The sequence below is a fragment of the Spea bombifrons genome, chromosome 9, assembly GCF_027358695.1.
Source record: "Spea bombifrons isolate aSpeBom1 chromosome 9, aSpeBom1.2.pri, whole genome shotgun sequence".
In the NCBI taxonomy this organism is placed as follows: domain Eukaryota; kingdom Metazoa; phylum Chordata; class Amphibia; order Anura; family Pelobatidae; genus Spea; species Spea bombifrons.
In genome coordinates this window covers 17,171,503-17,193,763 of record NC_071095.1, presented here as the reverse complement: position 1 = coordinate 17,193,763, position 22,261 = coordinate 17,171,503, and the positions used below count along the sequence as shown (strand labels likewise).

Sequence of the window (22,261 nt, the reverse complement as noted above, 5' to 3'; positions counted from 1 at the left end):
TTACCTCAGGCCGTGGGCAGGAGGGGAGCCCGGCATCCTCATTACCCCAGGCCGTGGGCAGGAGGGGAGCCCGGCATCCTCATTACCCCAGGCCGTGGGCAGGAGGGGAGCCCGGCCTCCTCATTACCCCAGTCCGTGGGCAGGAGGGGAGCCCTCCCCCCACTGTGATTGGGACACTAACTGCTACATAATGAGCACCTGCTCTGGAGACCAAACAAAGACAGCGATTCCTGGAACTGCCATTCCAGCAGAGGAGGCATCCGGAACGGCTAGGACATGAACAGGACTATAAAAGTGGGGCCGGTTATTACCCCTGCACCGGCAGCGCTCAATTGAGATGTCTGTCATGGACTCAAAGTACCTGAGCACCCCACCCTTACCCCGAGTGCCGCACTAGTTACTATTCTAAAAGTAAGCAGCCAATCAGGAAGAAGGAGGCCAGGTCCATGCCGGTATTACCCCCCGAGCACCAGAGGCGCTGACGGTGGGACCCAACCTTTAAACGTGTTACGCAACTGCGACATGTACTGGAAACACGCTCCCTGCCTCTACAATAAGGGCATTCACCAGTGCACGCTACTCACACAACTGTGCACTATGACCCGCAGGCCGCTTATCACACAGCGTGCAGGGCGCGGAGGGCGGGGGCACAGAGGGTGATTACAGGTCAAACCATTGAGCGCAGACGGCAGCAAAAGCAAAATACCAACTGTGAGTGCCCACACGATTTAACTATACATTATACAGGGGCCAGCTCACTGATTTAACAATAAATTATACAGGGGCCGGCTCGCTCATTTAACTATACATTACACAGGGGCCAGCTCACTGATTTAACTATACATTACACAGGGGCCGGCTCACTCATTTAACTATACATTACACAGGGGCCAGCTCACAGATTTAACTATACATTATACAGGGACCAGCTCACTGATTTAACTATAGTCAGGGGGAGGAAGCATAACTCATTTTGCGGACCCCTTATTATATAGATCGCCCTCAGAAGCCCCCAAGCTGCTGCTGGATTTCCCAATTGCTGGTATTACGGTACACAGAACAAGCAGAAAAATGCATTCTCCGGCCGCAGGGAAATGCTGCCACCTGCTGGTCAATTGCTGATATTACACTAAAGGGAATATAAATGCATCCTCCGGCCGCAGGGAAATGCTGCCACCTGCCGGCCAATTGCTGATATTACACTAAAGGGAATATAAATGCATCCTCCGGCCGTAGGGAAATGCTGCCACCTGCCGGCCAATTGCTGATATTACACTAAAGGGAATATAAATGCATCCTCCGGCCGCAGGGAAATGCTGCCGCCTGCCGGCCAATTGCTGATATTACACTAAAGGGAATATAAATGCATCCTCCGGCCGCAGGGAAATGCTGCCGCCTGCCGGCCAATTGCTGATATTACACTAAAGGGTATATAAATGCATCCTCCGGCCGCAGGGAAATGCTGCCACCTGCTGGCCAATTGCTGATATTACACTAAAGGGTATATAAATGCATCCTCCGGCCGCAGGGAAATGCTGTCACCTGCCGGCCAATTGCTGATATTACACTTAAGGGAATATAAATGCATCCTCCGGCAACAGGGAAATGCTGCCACCTGCCGGCCGATTGCTGATATTACACTAAAGGGAATACAAATGCATCCTCCGGCCGCAGGGAAATGCTGCCGGCCAATTGCCGATATTTCACTAAAGGGAATATAAATGCATCCTCCGGCCGCAGGGAAATGCTGCCACCTGTTGGCCAATTGCTGATTTTACACTGAAGGGAATATAAATACATCCTCCGGCCGCAGGGAAATGCTGCCACCTGCTGGCCAATTGCTGATATTACACTAAAGGGTTTATAAATGCATCCTCCGGCCGCAGGGAAATGCTGCCACCTGCAGGCCAATTGCTGATATTACACTAAAGGGTTTATAAATGCATCGTCCGGCCGCAGGGAAATGCTGCCACCTGCTGGCCAATTGCTGATATTACACTAAAGGGAATATAAATGCATCCTCCGGCCGCAGGGAAATGCTGCCACCTGCCGGCCAATTGCTGATATTACACTGAAGGGAATATAAATGCATCCTCCGGCCGCAGGGAAATGCTGCCGCCTGCCGGCCAATTGCTGATATTACACTAAAGGGTATATAAATGCATTCTCCGGCCGCAGGGAAATGCTGCCACCTGCCGGCCAATTGCTGATTTTACACTGAAGGGAATATAAATGCATCCTCCGGCCGCAGGGAAATGCTGCCACCTGCCGGCCAATTGCTGATATTACACTAAAGGGTATATAAATGCATCCTCCGGCCGCAGGGAAATGCTGCCACCTGCCGGCCAATTGCTGATATTACACTAAAGGGTATATAAATGCATCCTCCGGCCGCAGGGAAATGCTGCTGGCCAATTGCTGATATTACACTAAAAGGATAATATATTCTATGGCCGCAGGGAGATGCTGTCACCTGCCGGCCAATTGCTGATATTACACTAAAGGGAATACAAATACATTCTCCGGCCGCAGGGAAATGCTGCTGGCCAATTGCTGATATTACACTAAAGGGAATATAAATGCATCCTCCGGCCACAGGGAAATGCTACCACCTGTTGGCCAATTGCTGATTTTACACTGAAGGGAATATAAATGCATCCTCCGGCCGCAGGGAAATGCTGCCACCTGCCGGCCAATTGCTGATATTACACTAAAGGGTATATAAATGCATCCTCCGGCCGCAGGGAAATGCTGCCACCTGCTGGCCAATTGCTGATATTACACTAAAGGGAATATAAATGCATCCTCCGGCCGCAGGGAAATGCTGCCACCTGCTGGCCAATTGCTGATATTACACTAAAGGGAATATAAATGCATCCTCCGGCCGCAGGGAAATGCTGCCACCTGCTGGCCCACTGCGCACACACTTCCACCAAATGATGCATTATCTACATAATTACAAGACACTTGTGTAAGCGCTTACTCTACTGATACACACTATCACTTTATGACACTAGTCACATACTTCAGAAAGTCACCAAAGAGAGTATCCCAGGTTGCATTTAATTGGTAAACACATTTCCCAATCTGCAAGACCGTCACAAAGCAAGTCTCCCTCCAGCAGGGTCCCCAGTAGCGTTCCAGTCACTCTGCTCCTCACAGAGGGGCCAGTGTTGGGTTTCCGAAATCCAGTATTGCACAAATCCATGTGTACACACACACACACACACACACACACACACACTCACACTCTTCAAGAGTCCATGACGCCAAATGAGAAACAGAGATATTGGGGTCACACGATCTGTCCCCCAAAAGTCCAGCTGGGGGTTCAGAGTACACAGTGCAGGACAACCACAGGCGCCATAGGCAGTAATCACTGCAAAGAGCCCATTCCTTGACTGCTTCGCCTACCGCCTGTCCCCCAGGTGGAAGCCCGTGGGTTGCCATTTTCTAGCAGCAGGGCCTATGTCCAAAGAGATGAGGGTGCCAGTTTCCTTCAGGTGGTCTCTTCAAACCACCACTGATATCCAACGCTACACCTGGGGTGTCCTTCCTGAATATGGTGGGGGAGGCGCGGGTCTGGGGATAAGAAGCCAGCAATCAGTATCACCTCACCGTGGAGGTTTCCCCCGGCAGATCCACCCAAGTCTTACCTAGATGGAAGAGCAAGGACCTGGAGGGGTTCCTGAGCTCGGCCCACAGGCTCCACGGGTAACGGCTTTTTTGGCAGCGGAGGCTTCACTGGAGCTGCTCCCTGTATATAAAGGAAATTAGAAGAAGACACTCCATGGCTTCTCGGCCGGGGAAGCCTGTCCTGGGCTTCCTGTCACCAATTCCCTGGATCCATTAGCAACGCACGTCATGGGTCATTTGCCACCTGGCTCCACTACTAGTGCCCTCGGTGGCTCCTACATTAGCCAGTCCTGTCAGCTGTGAATTCCCAGTGCCCCCGTCACAATTACCAGCTCCGTCACCTGGTGTCACCTTCTACGTGTTCCCCAGGCTCAATAACCCGCGTCCCTGTCATTTCCCATCACCAGCATGTTACCCACCGCCATCTGCCGGAGCTAAACTTATCTAAATCTGTGTAAAGAGAACCGCCACCGACAAACGGAAAAAAGTGAAGCAAGGAACGGAACGTATACCTTTCACCGGGAAATTCACCAAATCCGGGTGATTTATCAGAGGTTTGTGTGATTTGTGCACCGGCAGCTCCCACCACCAGCCACACCCGTGAACACTAAAGTACGTTAGACTGCGCCATCACCACAGCGAGCCCTCCACCCGGGGCCGCGTTACCTGCGCCTGCCGTGGGAGCGGGTCCGCGGGAAGAGGACGTGTAGGGGGAGGAGGCCTGTCCAGAACAGATGCCTGAATGGAGAGAGCTGTGACAATGAGAGCCAGGCAGACAGCAGTGTGCAGGGGGGCACGCGGGGGCACGAGGGAGAGGGGTGGGGAGAGGGAGGATAGAGGCAATGGCGCGAGGTTACGAGATTAGTGAAAAGCTAGACTCATTAGCTTGCACGTCTCACAGAAGATGAAGGCCACAAACACACCATGCACGACGTAAAGCACACCAGACTCTCAGCTTGCACAGGGGCCACAGTGGTTACAATGAATCGGGGGCCACACACACACTCCACGGATACAGAGGCCACACTGCTGGACGCGTTACCTGGCAGCGCTTGTGCACTGGATCAGGTGGAAGTGGCTTGGTCGGTGGGTCAGGCCGCTCAGAGCCCTGCAGACCACGCGGGGAAACCCAGGAGAATCCGATTATTCCTCAGAAAGGCGAGGAACCGGAGCACGAGGAGACACAGGGAGGGTTAATGGCGGAAGGGCAGAGGGACAAAGTTTGGGAAGAAAAATGCCAGGAAGGGTATGGGAAGGGGGGGCAGGGGAAGAGAGGAAGGGTATGGGGGGGTACAAAGGAATGAAGTGGAGGCAGAAGAGAAGAAATGAACATTAAAAGGCGAGTCAGGTTAATTCCAGCATCTGAATGGAAACATTTGATGTTAATACACAAGCAATGCCAGCCACAGACAGGACTCCACCCCCCCCCCACACACAAACCATCACTGGAGGCCCATCCATCTGCCCCAGTGACCACTACAGACCCCTCCACCTGCCCCACAGGCCGCTACAGACCCCCCGCCCGCTTGCCCCACTGGCCGCTACAGACCCCTCCATTTACCCCACTGGTTGCTACAGACCCCCCGCCCGCTTGCCCCACTGGCCGCTACAGACCCCTCTATTTACCCCACTGGTTGCTACAGACCCCTTTGCCTGCCTCACTGACCTAAACCGACTCTTCCATTTGCCCATAGACAGCTCCAGCTGCATCAGGCTGGGGCAGGACTGGATTATGATTCCTCTGCTGGCAGTCCGGTCTGATTGTGAGCTCTTTGGCAGAAGCATTTATATCCCTGAGTGGAAATTCTCACCTGATGATTGGTGGACATCACCTGCAGCTCGGCGCCCTGCGTCCACTGCGGCGGAGGAGGGCGCTGCGGGAGCGACTGGCTGCTGGTCTGCGTCACCCTATAATAGAAGGTTAGAGGCATCAGGCACCTGGGGTATATTCTGGGAGCTGTGCCCCGGTTACCCCGGGTATATTCTGGGGGCAGCGCAGAGGATACCAGTATGTATTCCGGGAACTGTCCCTAGTTTATACTGTAAATGTGCATGACTGGGGTAATTATATACTAACTCTGCGGGGTAATTCTATACTATATACTAACTCCGCGGGGTAATTCTATACTATATACTAACTCCGCGGGGTAATTCTATACTATATACTAACTCCGCGGGGTAATTCTATACTATATACTAACTCTGCGGGGTAATTCTATACTATATACTAACTCCACGGGGTAATTCTATATTATATACTAACTCCGCGGGGTAATTATATATTATATACTAACTCCGCGGGGTAATTCTATACTATATACTAACTCCGCGGGGTAATTCTATATTATATACTAACTCCGCGGGGGTAATTCTATATTATATACTAACTCTGCGCGGTAATTCTATAATATATACTAACTCCGCGGGGTAATTATATATTATATACTAACTCCGCGGGGTAATTCTATATTATATACTAACTCCGCGGGGGTAATTCTATATTATATACTAACTCTGCGCGGTAATTCTATATTATATACTAACTCCGCGGGGTAATTCTATACTATATACTAACTCCGCGGGGTAATTCTATATTATATACTAACTCCGCAGGGTAATTATATATTATATACTAACTCCGCGGGGGTAATTCTATATTATATACTAACTCCGCGGGGTAATTCTATACTATATACTAACTCCGCGGGGTAATTATATATTATATACTAACTCCGCGGGGTAATTCTATATTATATACTAACTCCGCGGGGGTAATTCTATATTATATACTAACTCTGCGCGGTAATTCTATATTATATACTAACTCCGCGGGGGTAATTCTATATTATATACTAACTCCGCGGGGTAATTCTATATTATATACTAACTCCGCGGGGTAATTCTATATTATATACTAACTCCGCGGGGGTAATTCTATATTATATACTAACTCTGCGCGGTAATTCTATATTATATACTAACTCCGCGGGGTAATTATATATTATATACTAACTCCGCGGGGTAATTCTATATTATATACTAACTCCGCAGGGTAATTATATATTATATACTAACTCCGCGGGGTAATTATATATTATATACTAACTCCGCGGGGTAATTATATATTATATACTAACTCCGCGGGGTAATTATATATTATATACTAACTCCGCGGGGTAATTCTATAATATATACTAACTCCGCGGGGTAATTCTATAATATATACTAACGCCGCGTGGTAATGCTATATTATATACTAACTCGGCAGGGTAAAACTGTCCAGTAATCACCTGTATCGGCATCGACTGCCCTTGCTGAGGGACCCCAGCCGCCTCTGCAGGGCTTGGCGTTTCAGGAAGCAGACCCCACAGAGTATGAGGAGAGGCGCGAAGAGCAGGAACACCAGGAGCAGGGAGGTGGTGAGAGATCTGCCAGCTACGAGCAAGGAGCGGGACACGTGTCAGACGCGGCAACGAGCAGCCACAGCCCCCCACAACACACATAATAACTTACCCCGTTCCAGGGCCAGCGGCCCGCTGTCTATACTGCCCCCGAGTCCCACGCTCCCACAGACCGGCGGCGCCCACCCAGGGTCACAGTGACAATTATTGTTACTGTTACAGATCTGAAAAGAGGAGAGAGAACTTCTAAGAAAACGCCTTACAACAGCACGAGAGAGCGGCGCGACAGAGCAGGGGGGGCAAGAAGAGGGCGGCGCATCAGAGCGAGGGGGGCAAGAAGAGGACAGCGCGACAGAGCGGGGGGGCAAGAAGAGGATGGCGCGACAGAGCGGCACAGAGTACAGAGCAAGATGTGTGAGCGAGGGAGAGAGGCGCGGCGGGCGTCAGACGCTCTCACCCCGTGGTTGCTGCACTTGCTCTCGCAGCTCTGCGGCTTCAGCGCGGACACGTCCTGACACCGGTGCCCGAGACAGACCTGCGGGCCGAACGAGACAGTTAGCTGCGTGTGAAGGCGGCGCAGGCGCTCTCGGCCGATCGCTGACGTCCTCACCTTCCCCTCCCCACAGACGGTCCCCGTCATCACGAGGGTCGGGTCCCAGATGTCATCTCCCAAATTATAATACGTTCCGCGGCACTGCAGCTCCGTCCCATTCACGCTGAAACTCACCAGAGAGACTCGAGCGCTGGACCCCACGATCGGGCGGTCACGGCCCCCCTGGCATTGGATCTTCCCACATCGCACATCTCTGCAAGAGACAGCACAGGAGTAGTAGAGTATACTGTCAGGCTGGGTGTATGGGCAAGAGCGCATGAGTAGCAGAGTATACCGCCAGGCTGGGTGTATGGGCGAGAGCGCAGGAGTAGCAGAGTATACCGCCAGGCTGGGTGTATGGGCGAGAGCGCAGGAGTAGTAGAGTATACCGCCAGGCTGGGTGTATGGGCTAGAGCGCAGGAGTAGCAGAGTATACCTGCCAGGCTGGGTGTATGGGCGAGAGCGCAGGAGTAGCAGAGTATACCGCCAGGCTGGGTGTATGGGCGAGAGCGCAGGAGTAGCAGAGTATACCGCCAGGCTGGGTGCATGGGCGAGAGCGCAGGAGTAGTAGTGTGTACCGCCAGGCTGGGTGTATGGGCGAGAGCGCAGGAGTAGCAGAGTATACTGTCAGGCTGGGTGTATGGGCGAGAGCGCAGGAGTAGTAGTGTATACCGCCAGACTGGGTGTATGGGCGAGAGCGCAGGAGTAGCAGAGTATACCGCCAGGCTGGGTGTATGGGCGAGAGCGCAGGAGTAGCAGAGTATACCGCCAGGCTGGGTGTATGGGCGAGAGCGCAGGAGTAGCAGAGTATACCTGCCAGGCTGGGTGTAGCATGAATGTTAGAAGGGTAGATAGGTAGAATGGGGGGGGGGGGTGGATTACCTGTCTGCACAGGGCCGGAAAGTGCCGTTGGGCCCCTGGCCGCAGTGCCCGTATTTATCCCCTCTGACATTCACTTTGCTGAAGCAGGATTCTGGGGCCGGCGAGGATCCTGTACATAGAGGGGCCGAGAAGATTTAACCCCTGCGTGCCTCCACTTTCTACATGCAGCGACTACTCCATACGGACCCCAAATGCTTACCGGGGCCCCACAGGCTCTGACACTGGGATTCCAGGCTCCGGCATTCCCCCAGGTAGCAGTAGGCCCGGCCCCCGTCGCACGGCTCCCCGTTCTGCACGAACACATTAGGGGGGCAGTGCTGGGACACCCCGGTGCAGTATTCCGGGAGGTCACAATCCCCCAAGCGATCCCGACACAGAGACCCGGGAGGCTTCAGCTGCGAAGAACACAAACCCCTGGTCACAGACCGCACGATGCGCTCAGCAACAGACAACTACGCTACAGCTTAGGCAGGAGACACCGACCTTGCACCACTGGCAGCACAGCCCGTCGGAGGAGCACTCCGCGCCGGCCGCAAGCTGACACGTGGAGGCGTTACAACAGGGGTCGGCGCACTCCTGGGGAGAAATGGGTTAATAAACTGGATTAAAGCCATTATCGCCATCGGATCGCTACATTAGAACTCCAACGTGCGCTGAACTGATTAACCCTTCGAGGAGCAGACAGGGCTTAGCATTGACAGGCTGCCGGCCCGTCTGCTCCGTCCTAGAGATCTGGCCCTTGGACGGAGCCAGGCAGGCGCGCGGGTTACCTGGGTCAGTCCGCAGTCGCACTGCTCCCCTTCTTCCACCAGCGAATTGCCACAGCGCGCTTTGCCGAACACGCTCGGGGGGCTGGGGGCATTAAAGAGACACGCACCCCTTCCCTGCCGGAGACTGCCCATCAAGTCCATGACGCTGCAATTACTGAACTCCAGCCCGGGCATAAACCTGAGACAGACGGTTACACCAAAGAGTTAATATTAACAGAAACAACGCTCCAAAGATTCCTTCTGTCTGCGTGGCCCTGCTGTGGGAGGGGCAGACCCTGTGTCATATAGCTCCCTTCTGTCTGCGTGGCCCTGCTGTGGGAGGGGCAGACCCCGTGTCATATAGCTCCCTTCTGTCTGCGTGGCCCTGCTGTGGGAGGGGCAGACCCCGTGTCATATAGCTCCCTTCTGTCTGCGTGGCCCTGCTGTGGGAGGGGCAGACCCCGTGTCATATAGCTCCCTTCTGTCTGCGTGGCCCTGCAGTGGGAGGGGCAGACCCCGTGTCATATAGTGGGAGGGACATTCACATTGCAGCGAGCGGGGCACGCCGCACTTACCCCGACGACGACTGCATTATCCAGTGTTTTCCCTTCTCCGGCTGGCCGCATGCCCTGTCCGAGGTGTCGTGATTTAAACCCAAGTTATGCCCCAGTTCATGGGCCACCGTCGATGCCACCCCAAGGATGCTGACCGAGTGATCCTGACGCAGATATAAAGACAGACGAAAGACTTCATTCATACGTTCCAGCGAAACAAAACCAAACATCATCACCAAAGCACTCACCATGTTAACTCCTCCGGACAGGTCATCGGTACAGATAGAGTTCATTGTTGCCATGCCAACAGACGAATTCTTAAATGTTACCCCCCTAAGGAGACAGTGAAGCAGACATATTAATAATACTGGGGTATGAATTCACTTTTAATTGGGACATCCATGCAGCGCGAGTCCAAACATAACATGAACAGACAGGACACCCTGGGAACTAGCAGCGCCCAACGCGTTTCACGCCAAACAGCCGGCACGTTATTCCACAAACGGCCAGCAGATGTCCTCTTTGCACAGCCATCAGCTTCCCCTGCGTTTAGCAGTCAGCAGGAGCCTAGTGAGGCGTCACTTTGCGCTAGAGAGCTGGCTGGCGTGAGACCGAGGAGACCAGTCAAACGGCACGTGCGCACTTGTCTGCGCGTGTCCGTGCGTGCGCACGTGTGCGGCAGCCACTCACGTTAGTAGCTGAGCGTTGTCATGCTGAATCAGAGGTAAAAGGGACTTCTCTCTCCAGGACAGGAAACGGATGAGCGTCTCGGCCGGATCGGTACTGACCGCGATCTTATCTTCTTGGGTCCAAACCTCCACGGACAGCAGCACCACGCGCACGTTCAGCACACGGTAAAACTGGGCAGAAAGTAGCAAAGTCAACAAGATATCCTCCGGCTCTCACCACCAATGGTCTCTTACACTCTGTTACTGTCTATTTCACTCTGCTACTGTCTCTTACACTCTGCTACTATCTCTTACGCTCTGTTACTGTCTCTTACACTCTACTACACTGTCATACACTCTGTTACTGTATCTTACACTCTGTTACTGTCTCGTACACTCTGTTACTGTCTTTTACACTCTGTTACTGTCTCCTATACTCTGTTACTGTCTCTTACACTCTGTTACTGTCTCCTATACTCTGTTACTGTCTCCTATACTCTGTTACACTCTCTTACACTCTGCTGCTGTCTCATATACTCTGTTACTGTCTCTTACACTCTGTTACTGTCTCTTACACTCTCTTACCCTCTCCTACACTCTGCTACTGTCTCTTACACCCTCTTACACTCTGTTACTGTCTCTTACACTCTCTTACACTCTGTTACACTCTCTTACACGCTGTTACACCCTCTTACACACTGTTACTGTCTCTTACACTCTCTTACACTCTGCTACTGTCTCTTACCCTCTGAAGTGTGAGCCCCCAGACCCCGGGATGCAGCCCCCACTCGAACTATAACGGACCCGCAGCCGAGCGCCACGCACAGCCTTGCATCACGTGTGTCACATACATGACTACAGGTCGGTGAGGGGCGTTTTTTCTAGTGGCCACAACGACTTAATGTCATGCTCCACGGCCATGAATGAGAGGGCCTCTCAGTTACTATGAGGGTGGGGATTAGGTGTGGAGCCGACAAACAGTAACCGCATTGTAACACGCAACATTCCGGAGTTATGCGTGTAACGGCGCAGCTAACACCGGCCCCTGGGCACTCGCACCCGGCCGATGGGGGATCTAGGGGGCTGCACTTACCGCATCCACCTTGTTGGCGATCTCCAATATCCTCATGTGCAGACGCTTCAAGTCCTTGTCATACAGTTTGTACTGCAGGAAAGAAGCCTTGTTTATTGCAGTTATCACTATAGCCCCCACATATACCACAGCGCTGCGCAACGACACACAGAACTGGCAGCCGCAATCCCCTCACCTCTCTGCTATCTGCCACCATCACCATCTCCACGTACTTTGTCTCGTTCAGAACGCCCGTCTTCTCCTACAAGAGAGAAACGTCACGTATGTTCTGCCCCCGAATCCCCCATTTCCACCCCTGCACAGATTCTCACCCCATGCGGGGGCAATCGGGGCAGCTCCCGTCTGCTTCTTTCGTGGGGAGTCTCTCTCGTCCCGCATGTCATGTTCTGAGGAAGCTGGTCCATCACCATGCGCAGGATATGTCTGTGGGACCCGTCCCCCGGGACAGGCTCGATGGTGTACCTCCGGTCTGCAGACACAATGATTGCGCCCCTGTGGGAGGACACAGAACATGTCACATGGCGTGGAGTCCTAGAGGTTCCTGGGGACCGGGCGGATCCGCTCTCAGGACAGTCGGGTCATACCTTATCCCTGCGCACAGACTGAGGCTGCTCCATGGCCCTGCCTGTCCCGTTAGGCGTCCATGATATAAACAGTGCGTCTGAAAAGGGAAAGAAAACATGGCGTCCAGCATCTGCGGGATCATCACTGCCCTTTCCAGTCCATCGAGCCTCTCCTCCTTCCCCACCGGTACGGGCCCCCAGTACCCTGTGCTACCCACCAGTACGGGCCCCCAGTACCCTGTGCTACCCACCAGTACGGGCCCCCAGTACCCTGTGCTACTCACCAGTACGGGCCCCCAGTACCCTGTGCTACCCACCAGTACGGGCCCCCAGTACCCTGTGCTACCCACCAGTACGGGCCCCCAGTACCCTGTGCTACCCACCAGTACGGGCCCCCAGTACCCTGTGCTACCCACCAGTACCCTGTGTTACCCACCAGTACGGGCCCCCAGTACCCTGTGCTAACCACCAGTACGGGCCCCCAGTACCCTGTGCTACCCACCAGTACGGGCCCCCAGTACCCTGTGTTACCCACCAGTACGGGCCCCCAGTACCCTGTGTTACCCACCAGTACGGGCCCCCAGTACCCTGTGTTACCCACCAGTACGGGCCCCCAGTACCCTGTGCTACCCACCAGTACGGGCCCCCAGTACCCTGTGCTACCCACCAGTACGGGCCCCCAGTACCCTGTGTTACCCACCAGTACGGGCCCCCAGTACCCTGTGTTACCCACCAGTACGGGCCCCCAGTACCCTGTGTTACCCACCAGTACCACTGAACCCTCGCGGCAGCATTATATATTATCAGCCACACCGGCTGGGGCACGAGGGAAGGCTGGGACTCACCGGCTGGGGGTTGTTGTCCGTCACGCGTGTCCCATCTGGAAGGTAGTACGCCAGGCTGTGCGACTCCGGCACCAGGTACCTGACAACACGGGGCAATCATCTCTCATACACAAGCAAGTGAGTTACATACTCGCACTGATTGCAAGCTCTTCAGGCTTCTCAGCCTGGCAGCTGGTTTCACACCAAGCACTGGGGCCACACTAACTAAGCTGTGTAGTCCCCCCCCTAAACAAGTCACCTCCATCACCTATCAGTTCCTTTCCCTATTCCTGTATACATATGGCAGGGTTCTTTCCCTAGTGCTGTGTATATATAGATATATATAGGGGTGGCTCCCTCCCCCTGTCTTCCTGCATCCCCCCCCACTCCCTCCCCCTGGAAGTTTCCTGAGCTTTCCGCAGCAATTGTAAAGAGTTCCTCTGAATGACACCCTCCTTGGGGGTCCGGAACCCACTATCCTCCACTACTCCCCAAAGTGCCGCGCTTAGCAACTCAGAGCCCTGCAGCGTACATATCGCTTTCAGGCAGCCCAGCGGGTACGGCAGCTCACCATAGACTACCCCTTTAGATCTATGAACGTGATCGCTAAGCGGCATTGGGTGGTTTGTATGCCGCCTCAGTCATGGCGGGGGGGGGGGCATCACGCTTGTGCCGGTTACTCACCTGTTCCGCTGCAGTTCCATGTGAATGCGCCTCCCCTCCACATCTATGGAGAGGTGCAGCTGGCTGGGCATGCTCTACAGGGAACACAGAGGGAAGACCGTGTTAAAGTGTCGTAGATGCAGTGAACAGCCTCCCTGCAGGGACACACACAGCGGTAGACGATGTGGAGCGTTGGCTGAAGTCAGAACACGGCAGCTCGGAGTGAAACCAGTAATTCCATCTCCCCATTCCTGGCCTCGCCAAAACAATCAGCCCAGTTCCTATTCTGACAATAGCAGGATGCCCTGCGGCAGGGAAGGGGTTAACGCCTCAGGATGAAGAAATGAAAGTTTCTCTCCACCTCCTGACCCGTCGCTTCTCTAATCACCTCTCTAATGACACATCACAGGCGCCTGTCCCTGTCCCGCTTCCTTCCACGGGACCAGCGAGGAGGAAGCAGGGGCCCTTTAACCCTTCAGCTATCTGCGTGCATGTGGAGAAGAGACCGGTGAGGTCTGGGGGGCTCTGTGCACGTGAAGAAGAGGCCGGTGAGGTTTGGGGGGCTCTGTGCACGTGGAGAAGAGACCGGTGAGGTCTGGGGGGCTCTGTGCACGTGGAGAAGAGACTGTGAGGTTTAGGGGGCTCTGTGCACATGGAGAAGAGACCTGTGAGGTTTGGGGGGCTCTGTGCACGTGGAGAAGAGACCGGTGAGGTCTGGGGGGCTCTGTGCACGTGGAGAAGAGACCGGTGAGGTCTGGGGGCTCTGTGCACGTGGAGAAGAGACCGGTGAGGTTTGGGGGGCTCTGTGCACGTGGAGAAGAAACCTGTGAGGTTTGGGGGGCTCTGTGCACGTGAAGAAGAGACCTGTGAGGTTTGGGGGGCTCTGTGCACGTGAAGAAGAGACCTGTGAGGTTTGGGGGGGTCTGTGCACATGGAGAATAGACCGGTGAGGTTGGGGGAGGCTCTGTGCACGTGGAGAAGAGACCGGTGAGGTTGGGGGGGGGCTCTGTGCATGTGAAGAAGAGACCGGTGAGGTTTTTATAGCATTTGGAGGGTACCGTACCAGCCCACAGGGAGGGTATGGAGGGTGGTTACTAAGGTATGGAGCGGGCCGCGGCCATAAAATGTGAGCAGCTGGAGAAGTAAGAGTTAGGAAGGGAGAGCCGCGTCTCCCCACCCTGGCCAGCCGCTGACACGCCACTCCCTCCCACGACAATCGCTCCACCGGTGCCAGAGGAAGGGAGCCTCCCAATGAAGTCAGATGAAGCCCCTGACTGCGGGGAGAGGAAATGTCTCACTCCTTCCAAGGACGAGGGGGAGCGGCAGGAGGACACAAACAATGATGTAATGCAGTCCTGCCATTCTGTCCGGAAGCGAGGAGTTAATCTTGTGCTTACACCTGCGAACCTGTCTACCTGCAGCTGGGCGGCGCAGCACGGCGGGGGCAAAATCTACGACCCTTTCCTTTGTAGGAAAAAGCGGGGGCAGAAGGGGGCGCAGACGTCTGAATCGCGTGAGATGAAACTGACAGGTGACTCCACGTGGCCAACTAGGGCATTAACTACTTAATTAGCTCATGTTGGGGTCCGGTTCAGGTGTGTGTGGTCTCTTCACACTGAAGCTTAGAAAATAAAGAGAGGGTTTAGGCAGGGGGGGTTTGACCGGGGGTCCCAAATCGTTACCTGTGCGGCTTCCTGCAGCCTCAGTCTGCGGCCGTCCTGGCGGAGGTCCGGAAACACGTCCCAGTGTGGGGTCCAGGGGTCCGCGGCTGAGAGAGGGAGAGACATGAGGTTAGAGGGGCCACACACACCCCCAATACACCAGAGAAGGGGCCCTCATACCCCCAATACACCAGAGAAGGGGCCCTCGTACCCCCAATACACCAGAGAAGAGGCCCTCGTACCCCCCAATACACCAGAGAAGGGGCCCTCACACCCCCAATACACCAGAGAAGGGGCCCTCGTACCCCCCAATACACCAGAGAAGGGGCCCTCATACCCCCAATACACCAGAAAAGGGGCCCTCACACCCCCCCAATACACCAGAAAAGGGGCCCTCACACCCCCCCAATACACCAGAGAAGGAGCCCTCACACCCCCCCAATACACCAGAGAAGGAGCCCTCACACCCCCCCAATACACCAGAGAAGGGGCCCTCACACCCCCCCAATACACCAGAGAAGGGGCCCTCACACCCCCCCAATACACCAGAGAAGGGGCCCTCACACCCCCCAATACACCAGAGAAGGAGCCCTCACACCCCCCAATACACCAGAGAAGGAGCCCTCACACCCCCCAATACACCAGAGAAGGAGCCCTCACACCCCCAATACACCAGAGAAGGGGCCCTCATACCCCCCCAATACACCAAAGAAGGGGCCCTCACACCCCCCCAATACACCAGAGAAGTTGCCCTCATACCCCCCAATACACCAGAGAAGGGGCCCTCACCCCCCCAATACACCAGAGAAGGGGCCCTCATACCCCCCCAATACACCAGAGAAGGGGCCCTCATACCCCCCCCCCATTACACCAGAGAAGGGGCCCTCACATCCCCCCAATACACCAGAGAAGGGGCCCTCATACCCCCGAATACACCAGAGAAGGAGCCCTCATACCCCCGAATACACACATCTATATATCTATATCTATATCTATATCTATATATATATATATATATATATACACACACACACACACACACACACACACACACACCGTTACACATCACACGCGCGGATATTACAGACTGTCACACAAACACCACAAAAACACAGACGTCTTACGCAGAGTCCCGCTAATCACACTCTCTAACACTCTCAGCCACGCACTCTGTCTGTCACACACTCACTTCTGCCACACTCAGTCTGTCACCCCTGTATGTTCTTGTCACTCTCTCATACTCACTGTGTCCCTGTCTGTCACTCACTCTGTCACTCTCTCTGACACTCAATCTGTGTCACTGTCTGTCACTCTCAGGCACACTCTCGGTCTCTCTCTCCCGGTTGTCGCTCTCTCTTACCTGCCCCGGTCCCTCGCACTTGCCCCTGGTGCTCGCCGGAGTGCGGGGCTTCGGCGCGGATCAGCCCCCAGAGGAGTAGAAACAGCTGAGAGGCCACAAACCGCATCCTGCGCTCCCCGGGCCCAGAGCAGACTGAACGGGAGGCTGGCCGGGAGGGGCGGGGATAGGGAGGAGATACCAAGACAGGGCGAGGGGGGAGCGGGCGCGCTGCGCACAGAGTGAGCGACTGTGATCCGACCGGCCAAATCCTTCTACCCAAAATCCATGCCCCCCCTCTTTATTAGTGACATTTAGGGGTGCAGATGGGGGCGGGCTATCCGGGTGACTGGGTGGGACAATTTACGGGATTTAATTACCCCCATTTTGGTTATAAACCCAGTTTCCTGCTGTTTCTATACACGCTATCGGGGCTTTTAGGGCTGCAGACCCCCCTGTTTTGCCCTCATACCCCCAGAAGCACCCCTGTCACCTGTGCCCTCATATGTGGAAGTGGAAGATGTGAGCGCTGAGGATTATGATGTAACCCGCCCCTCCCAGTGTTAAAGAGTATCCTGCCCCTCCCAGGATTATAGCGTAACCTGCCCCTCCCGGGATTATAGAGTAACCCGTCCCTCCCGGGATTATATCATAACCTGCCCCTCCCGGGATTATAGAGTAACCCGTCCCTCCCGGGATTATAGAGTAACCCGTCCCTCCTGGGATTATAGAGTATCCTGCCGCCCCTCCCGGGATTATAGAGTAACCCGTCCCTCCCGGGATTATAGAGTAACCCGTCCCTCCCGGGATTATAGAGTAACCCGTCCCTCCCGGGATTATATCATAACCTGCCCCTCCCGGGATTATAGAGTAACCCGTCCCTCCCGGGATTATAGAGTAACCCGTCCCTCCTGGGATTATAGAGTATCCTGCCGCCCCTCCCGGGATTATAGAGTAACCCGTCCCTCCCGGGATTATAGAGTAACCCGTCCCTCCCGGGATTATAGAGTATCCTGCCGCCCCTCCCGGGATTATAGAGTAACCCGCCCCTCCCGGGATTATAGAGTAACCCGTCCCTCCCGGGATTATAGAGTAACCTGTCCCTCCCGGGATTATAGAGTAACCCGTCCCTCCCGGGATTATAGAGTATCCTGCCGCCCCTCCCGGGATTATAGAGTAACCCGTCCCTCCCGGGATTATAGAGTAACTCGCTCCTCCCAGGATTATAGAGTAACCCGTCCCTCCCAGGATTATAGCGTAACCCGTCCCTCCCGGGATTATAGAGTAACATGCCCCCCCTTGGATTATAGAGTATCCTGCTGCCCCTCCCGGGATTATAGAGTAAATCGCCCCTCCCGGGATTATAGAGTAAATCGCCCCTCCCAGGATTATAGAGTAAACTGCCCCTCACGGGATTATAGCGTATCCCACCCCTCCCAGGATTATAGACTAAACCACGCCTCCTGGTATTATAGAGTAACCCGCCCCTCCCGGGATTATAGAGTAAACCGCCTCTCCAACGATCATAGAGTAATTTGCCCCTCCCGGGATTATAGGGTATCCCGCCCCTTCCTGGATTATAGAGTAACCCGCCCCTTCCTGGATTATAGAGTAAACCGCCCCTCCTGGAATTATATAGTAAACTGTCCCTTCCGGGATTATAGAGTATCCTGCCCCTCCCCGTATTATAGAGTAACCCGCCCCTCCCGGGATTAGAGAGTAAACCACACCTCCCGGGATTATAGAGTATCCTGCCCCTCCAGGGATCATCGAGTAAACCGCCCCTCCCGGGATCATAGAGTAACCAGTCCCTGCAGTGTGATCGTTGCTCACTAGATGGCGCTATGCATCCATCTGCCGCCAGCCCTGAGGAAGGGATGCACCACATCATGTCAGCGACAGTAACTGAGACCAGAAAGGAACCTACAAGCAGGGGCAATATTCTGCCTGTGTCCCCCAAACAATGCTGGGGGGTTATTGCACTGCCCGTCAGGATGATTTTCGTGGTCAGGGCCGGCGAGGTCAGGGGCTCACTATGCCCGTAGAGACGGAAGCAGCCGGGGGGGGGGGGGTAATGGGGTAAAAGGGGCAGAAACACGCAGCTGGTGACATGATCTCTGGTGCCCCAGGCTTTCTCCCCAACATCCTGGGCCGTTCCGGCACTTTGTTGCATTCCCGCCGGCCCGTACTTGAATTGCGCTGCACGGAGGTCAGGGCGCGGGCCCAGCAAGCTGAATGCCACATGTGAGCCGGTGCTTTCCTGGCAGGAGAGCCGGGTCAACCCGTAGCCTTCCGGTAAACGTGACGGTGGGTGCCGAGGTTTAACGTAACCGGGGATTATCCGGGAGAGCCAGAGACCACACGGATACGGCGGATAATGAGAGCGGAATGGAGTGGGGAGCGAGAACGGAAGAAAATAGACTAAGAAAACAGAAGGAAGCGGAGAGCGGCAGCGGGAGGTCGGCCTCCGCCGGCATGTACGACACCCACATGAGATTTCCCGACAACCATCTATAGACGCCCCCCCCCATCATGGATGAGATGTCAGGATCTACCCCAGGGCACCGCAGAAGCCCCGGCTCTTCCGAGGGGATACTGAAATCCGGGGCAAGTAACCATCCCACGCCAGTCTTAACACCCGGATGGACTGCTGCTTTCTGATTGGTTTGTTTCTCCCGTAAGGTGCTCAGGAGGTGCAGCGGATAACACGTTCCCTCACTCAGCTCTGGACGTTCTAGAACTTCGTTCCCGGCAGCCGTGGGCACCTGATGAGAGTCATCCGGACAGAACGGTAGCGCCGGTGCTTCCTGGCAGGAGCCGGCAGATGAATGCAGAGCCCGACAGCGTCCCCACGAGGAAGCGTTACCGGATGCCTGCGGTCACCTTGAGATAAGACCCGGAGGAAATCCTCATGCTGAAGGAGCGAGCGGTCCGGGGGGCTGGGGGCATCAGCCTGGGGTCTACCCCAGTGACCAACACGCATCGCGGGTGAGCCTCGCTGTCCCCGTCACCCCCATACCAAGTTCTAGAACGTTCTCTCGCTCCGGAATCGAGACGGAGGCTGATGGAGGAAGATCCTAATCTCGGCAGGGCAGACGATCCATAGTCCAGAGTGAGATGTGGAAGCCCACCACCAGAAAATAAAAAACGGAAACATTTTCCTAAATATTTTATTTCTTTCATTACTTCCAATCCAGCCGTCCTTAAAAAAATGCAACAAAGAAAAAAAAAAATAAAATAAAAAGCAAAACATTTTTTTTTAAATAATCTTTTTCCCCCTCTTTTTCACACCAATCTACAACTTCAAGTAAAAAGTGTTCTGAACAAGGGAAGGCACGCCTGTGGCCCCTGAACCCCTCGCCGGCTCCTCTGACCCCCGCAGCGCTTCAAGCCTTTTGCTCTGCACTGCAGAGATACATATATTTATATATAGATGTGTGCAGAGCAACCAGCACCCCCGGCCTACCAGCAGTGCAGGGGTTAATTTTTTTTATTTTTTTTTTAGTGCAAGGACAGACACACAAAATAGGAAATTTCCCTAATAACCCCCCCAGCTTTGCCATTTACCCCCCCCCCCGTCACCCCCCTGCCCCAGTACGTGGCTGCTGCCCACCGGAATCCCGAAACGAACCTAGCAGGGAGCCAAGGTTAACACTTCAACCCGACGTTAAGCGGCTCGGTGCCATAAAGTCAGCGGCGGTACACAGGGGCACGTGACGGAGGGGGCAGCCACGTCACAATACCCCCCCCCCCCGTCAGGGGTCACACTGAGGGCATCCCGGCACCTTCTGCAAAAGCAGACAGCAGTCTGACATAAAGAAAATTATATATATATATATACACACAGCATCCACGTTTAGCAGAAGAGCCCCAGCGTCCCCACACGGCACAGATACACGCTCGTTATACTTTGGTGTGTTACATACATGTACTTAGTATGTGCGGGAGGTAAAGAAAAAAAAAAGGTCTGTGTATCAGGGGTAATAAATTAATTGGTTCGTTATGATGCAATAATGCACCCAGCAGGCACTTAGAGGGTTAAATCGCCCACGCGGAGGGGGGGCTAAGAGTCGGGGTGTTTTTGGGGTACTTTTGTCGGATCTCCAGGGTTTTACTATTTTTTTAATTTATAAAAAGCCGTCAATTTTGCCCCGGGGGGCCGATTCTCTATTCACCTGATACACAGTCCTCCTTATACCCCCCCCCCAAATACAAAGCGAACGGGGCTCGGGGCATACTCTGCACCCACTGCAGCGTTCACACAATTCATCCGGAAAATGTTAAAATACAGCATTTCATGCTTTTTAAACAAAAAAGGAATGCAGCAGTGCGGAGCGGTACAGAGTATCACCCAATGAAGAGGGGCGTCCGGGTGCGGCCCCCCGACTCCCAGGCTCGGTGGCGACGAGTGCAAGCTCTCTGGGTTATGGCTTTGGAATTCATCTCATCTCGCAGACGACTATTTACACGAAACACACGTATGTACAAAAACAGAACAAACGTATAATAAAAAAAAAAAAAGCCGGGCCCCCCTTTTCCCCCTGGTGCCGGCAGACAGTGCCCCCCAAACAACACTACAGCTCCAGGGACATCTAGCGTGCAGCCAGCGTACACACGTGTGAGTCACGTATGTTTACATGGATATTGCATAAGGGTCACAGGAGGCACGATCACCAAAACCCGGGGGGGGGGGGGTTTGGGGGGGTTGAGAACAGCTCCCGGAACCCAAAAACAAAACAAAGAAAACTTACAATAAATACAATGGTGATTTGTGCAAATCATGGACCGGCGAATAAGGGGAGGAATAACGAGCTCCTGTAAACATACCAGCTCCCCTATACACACACGCTACACGCAGAGCACCCTGGACACGCTACACACGTCCTCTCAAAAGCATGCCTTAGAACGGGGGGGGGGGGATTAACTTCATCCCCTACGGGGGTCTACATACTCGGCACCGCCATACAGCTCTGCGCAGGGACTGGAATACGCACAGACACAGAGATACTCTGCATTATCATGGAGCGCAGCAGAGGCTGCCCTCGGTCACACGCGTGCATGTTGTACATACAAGTACACGCGTGACAGCGGGCAGCGCGGCCCCCTCTACACACTCCCCCCTGTAGACCCTCAACGCGCTCCCTTACATGTGCTTATATCCGGATCGCCGACTAGGGGGACACGGAGCCCCCCGGGCCATAGACCACCGACAGCCGCGTCACGCTGGAGATTACACGGGGGGGGCAGCACTGTCCCCCAACACCTCCTCAAGAGAGCCGCGGACCACCCAAACAGCCACATAACAAAGAATTATTGCTTTGACTTGAGTCCGTCTCCATATATATAAGGGTTAATATATATATATATTTATATCTATGCATCTTCTTCTCTATATACAGACAGTATATATATTATAGATCTCATTCCATAAAAATAGCCGATATATCTCATCCTACGCACGGAGAAGCAGGTTTGGAAAGACGCCTCGTCCGGGAGAGGCAGAGTTTCATGATCCCTGAGGGTTAGGAAAAAGCCCCTCCGGCCCCCCTTCCTCCGAAGTCTCTTGGCTTGGGGGGGGGCTCTCAGGGGTCCGGAGCCGTCGGACTCAGTCCCTGCGGTTCGGGGGGGGGGATGAGGGG

The 22,261-nt window shown here is 54.2% G+C and overlaps 1 protein-coding gene across 1 annotated transcript; it reads right to left on the bottom strand.

Annotated features, from left to right (window-relative positions):
- Positions 1-3,678: 3,678 nt before the first annotated feature.
- Positions 3,679-16,847, bottom strand: ADAM15 (ADAM metallopeptidase domain 15). The gene is made up of 23 exons (XM_053475363.1): positions 16,647-16,847; positions 15,308-15,393; positions 13,647-13,720; positions 12,984-13,062; positions 12,160-12,236; positions 11,887-12,067; positions 11,751-11,810; positions 11,576-11,647; positions 10,505-10,674; positions 10,063-10,147; positions 9,836-9,978; positions 9,282-9,459; positions 8,995-9,087; positions 8,711-8,906; positions 8,512-8,620; positions 7,648-7,843; positions 7,495-7,572; positions 7,150-7,261; positions 6,927-7,071; positions 5,448-5,544; positions 4,679-4,744; positions 4,149-4,374; positions 3,679-3,757 (listed from the first exon to the last, which is right to left on the bottom strand). The coding sequence occupies exons 1-22, from the start codon at positions 16,750-16,752 to the stop codon at positions 4,267-4,269; spliced, it is 2,511 nt and encodes an 836-aa protein (XP_053331338.1). The 5' UTR covers positions 16,753-16,847; the 3' UTR covers positions 3,679-3,757; positions 4,149-4,266.
- Positions 16,848-22,261: the final 5,414 nt, after the last annotated feature.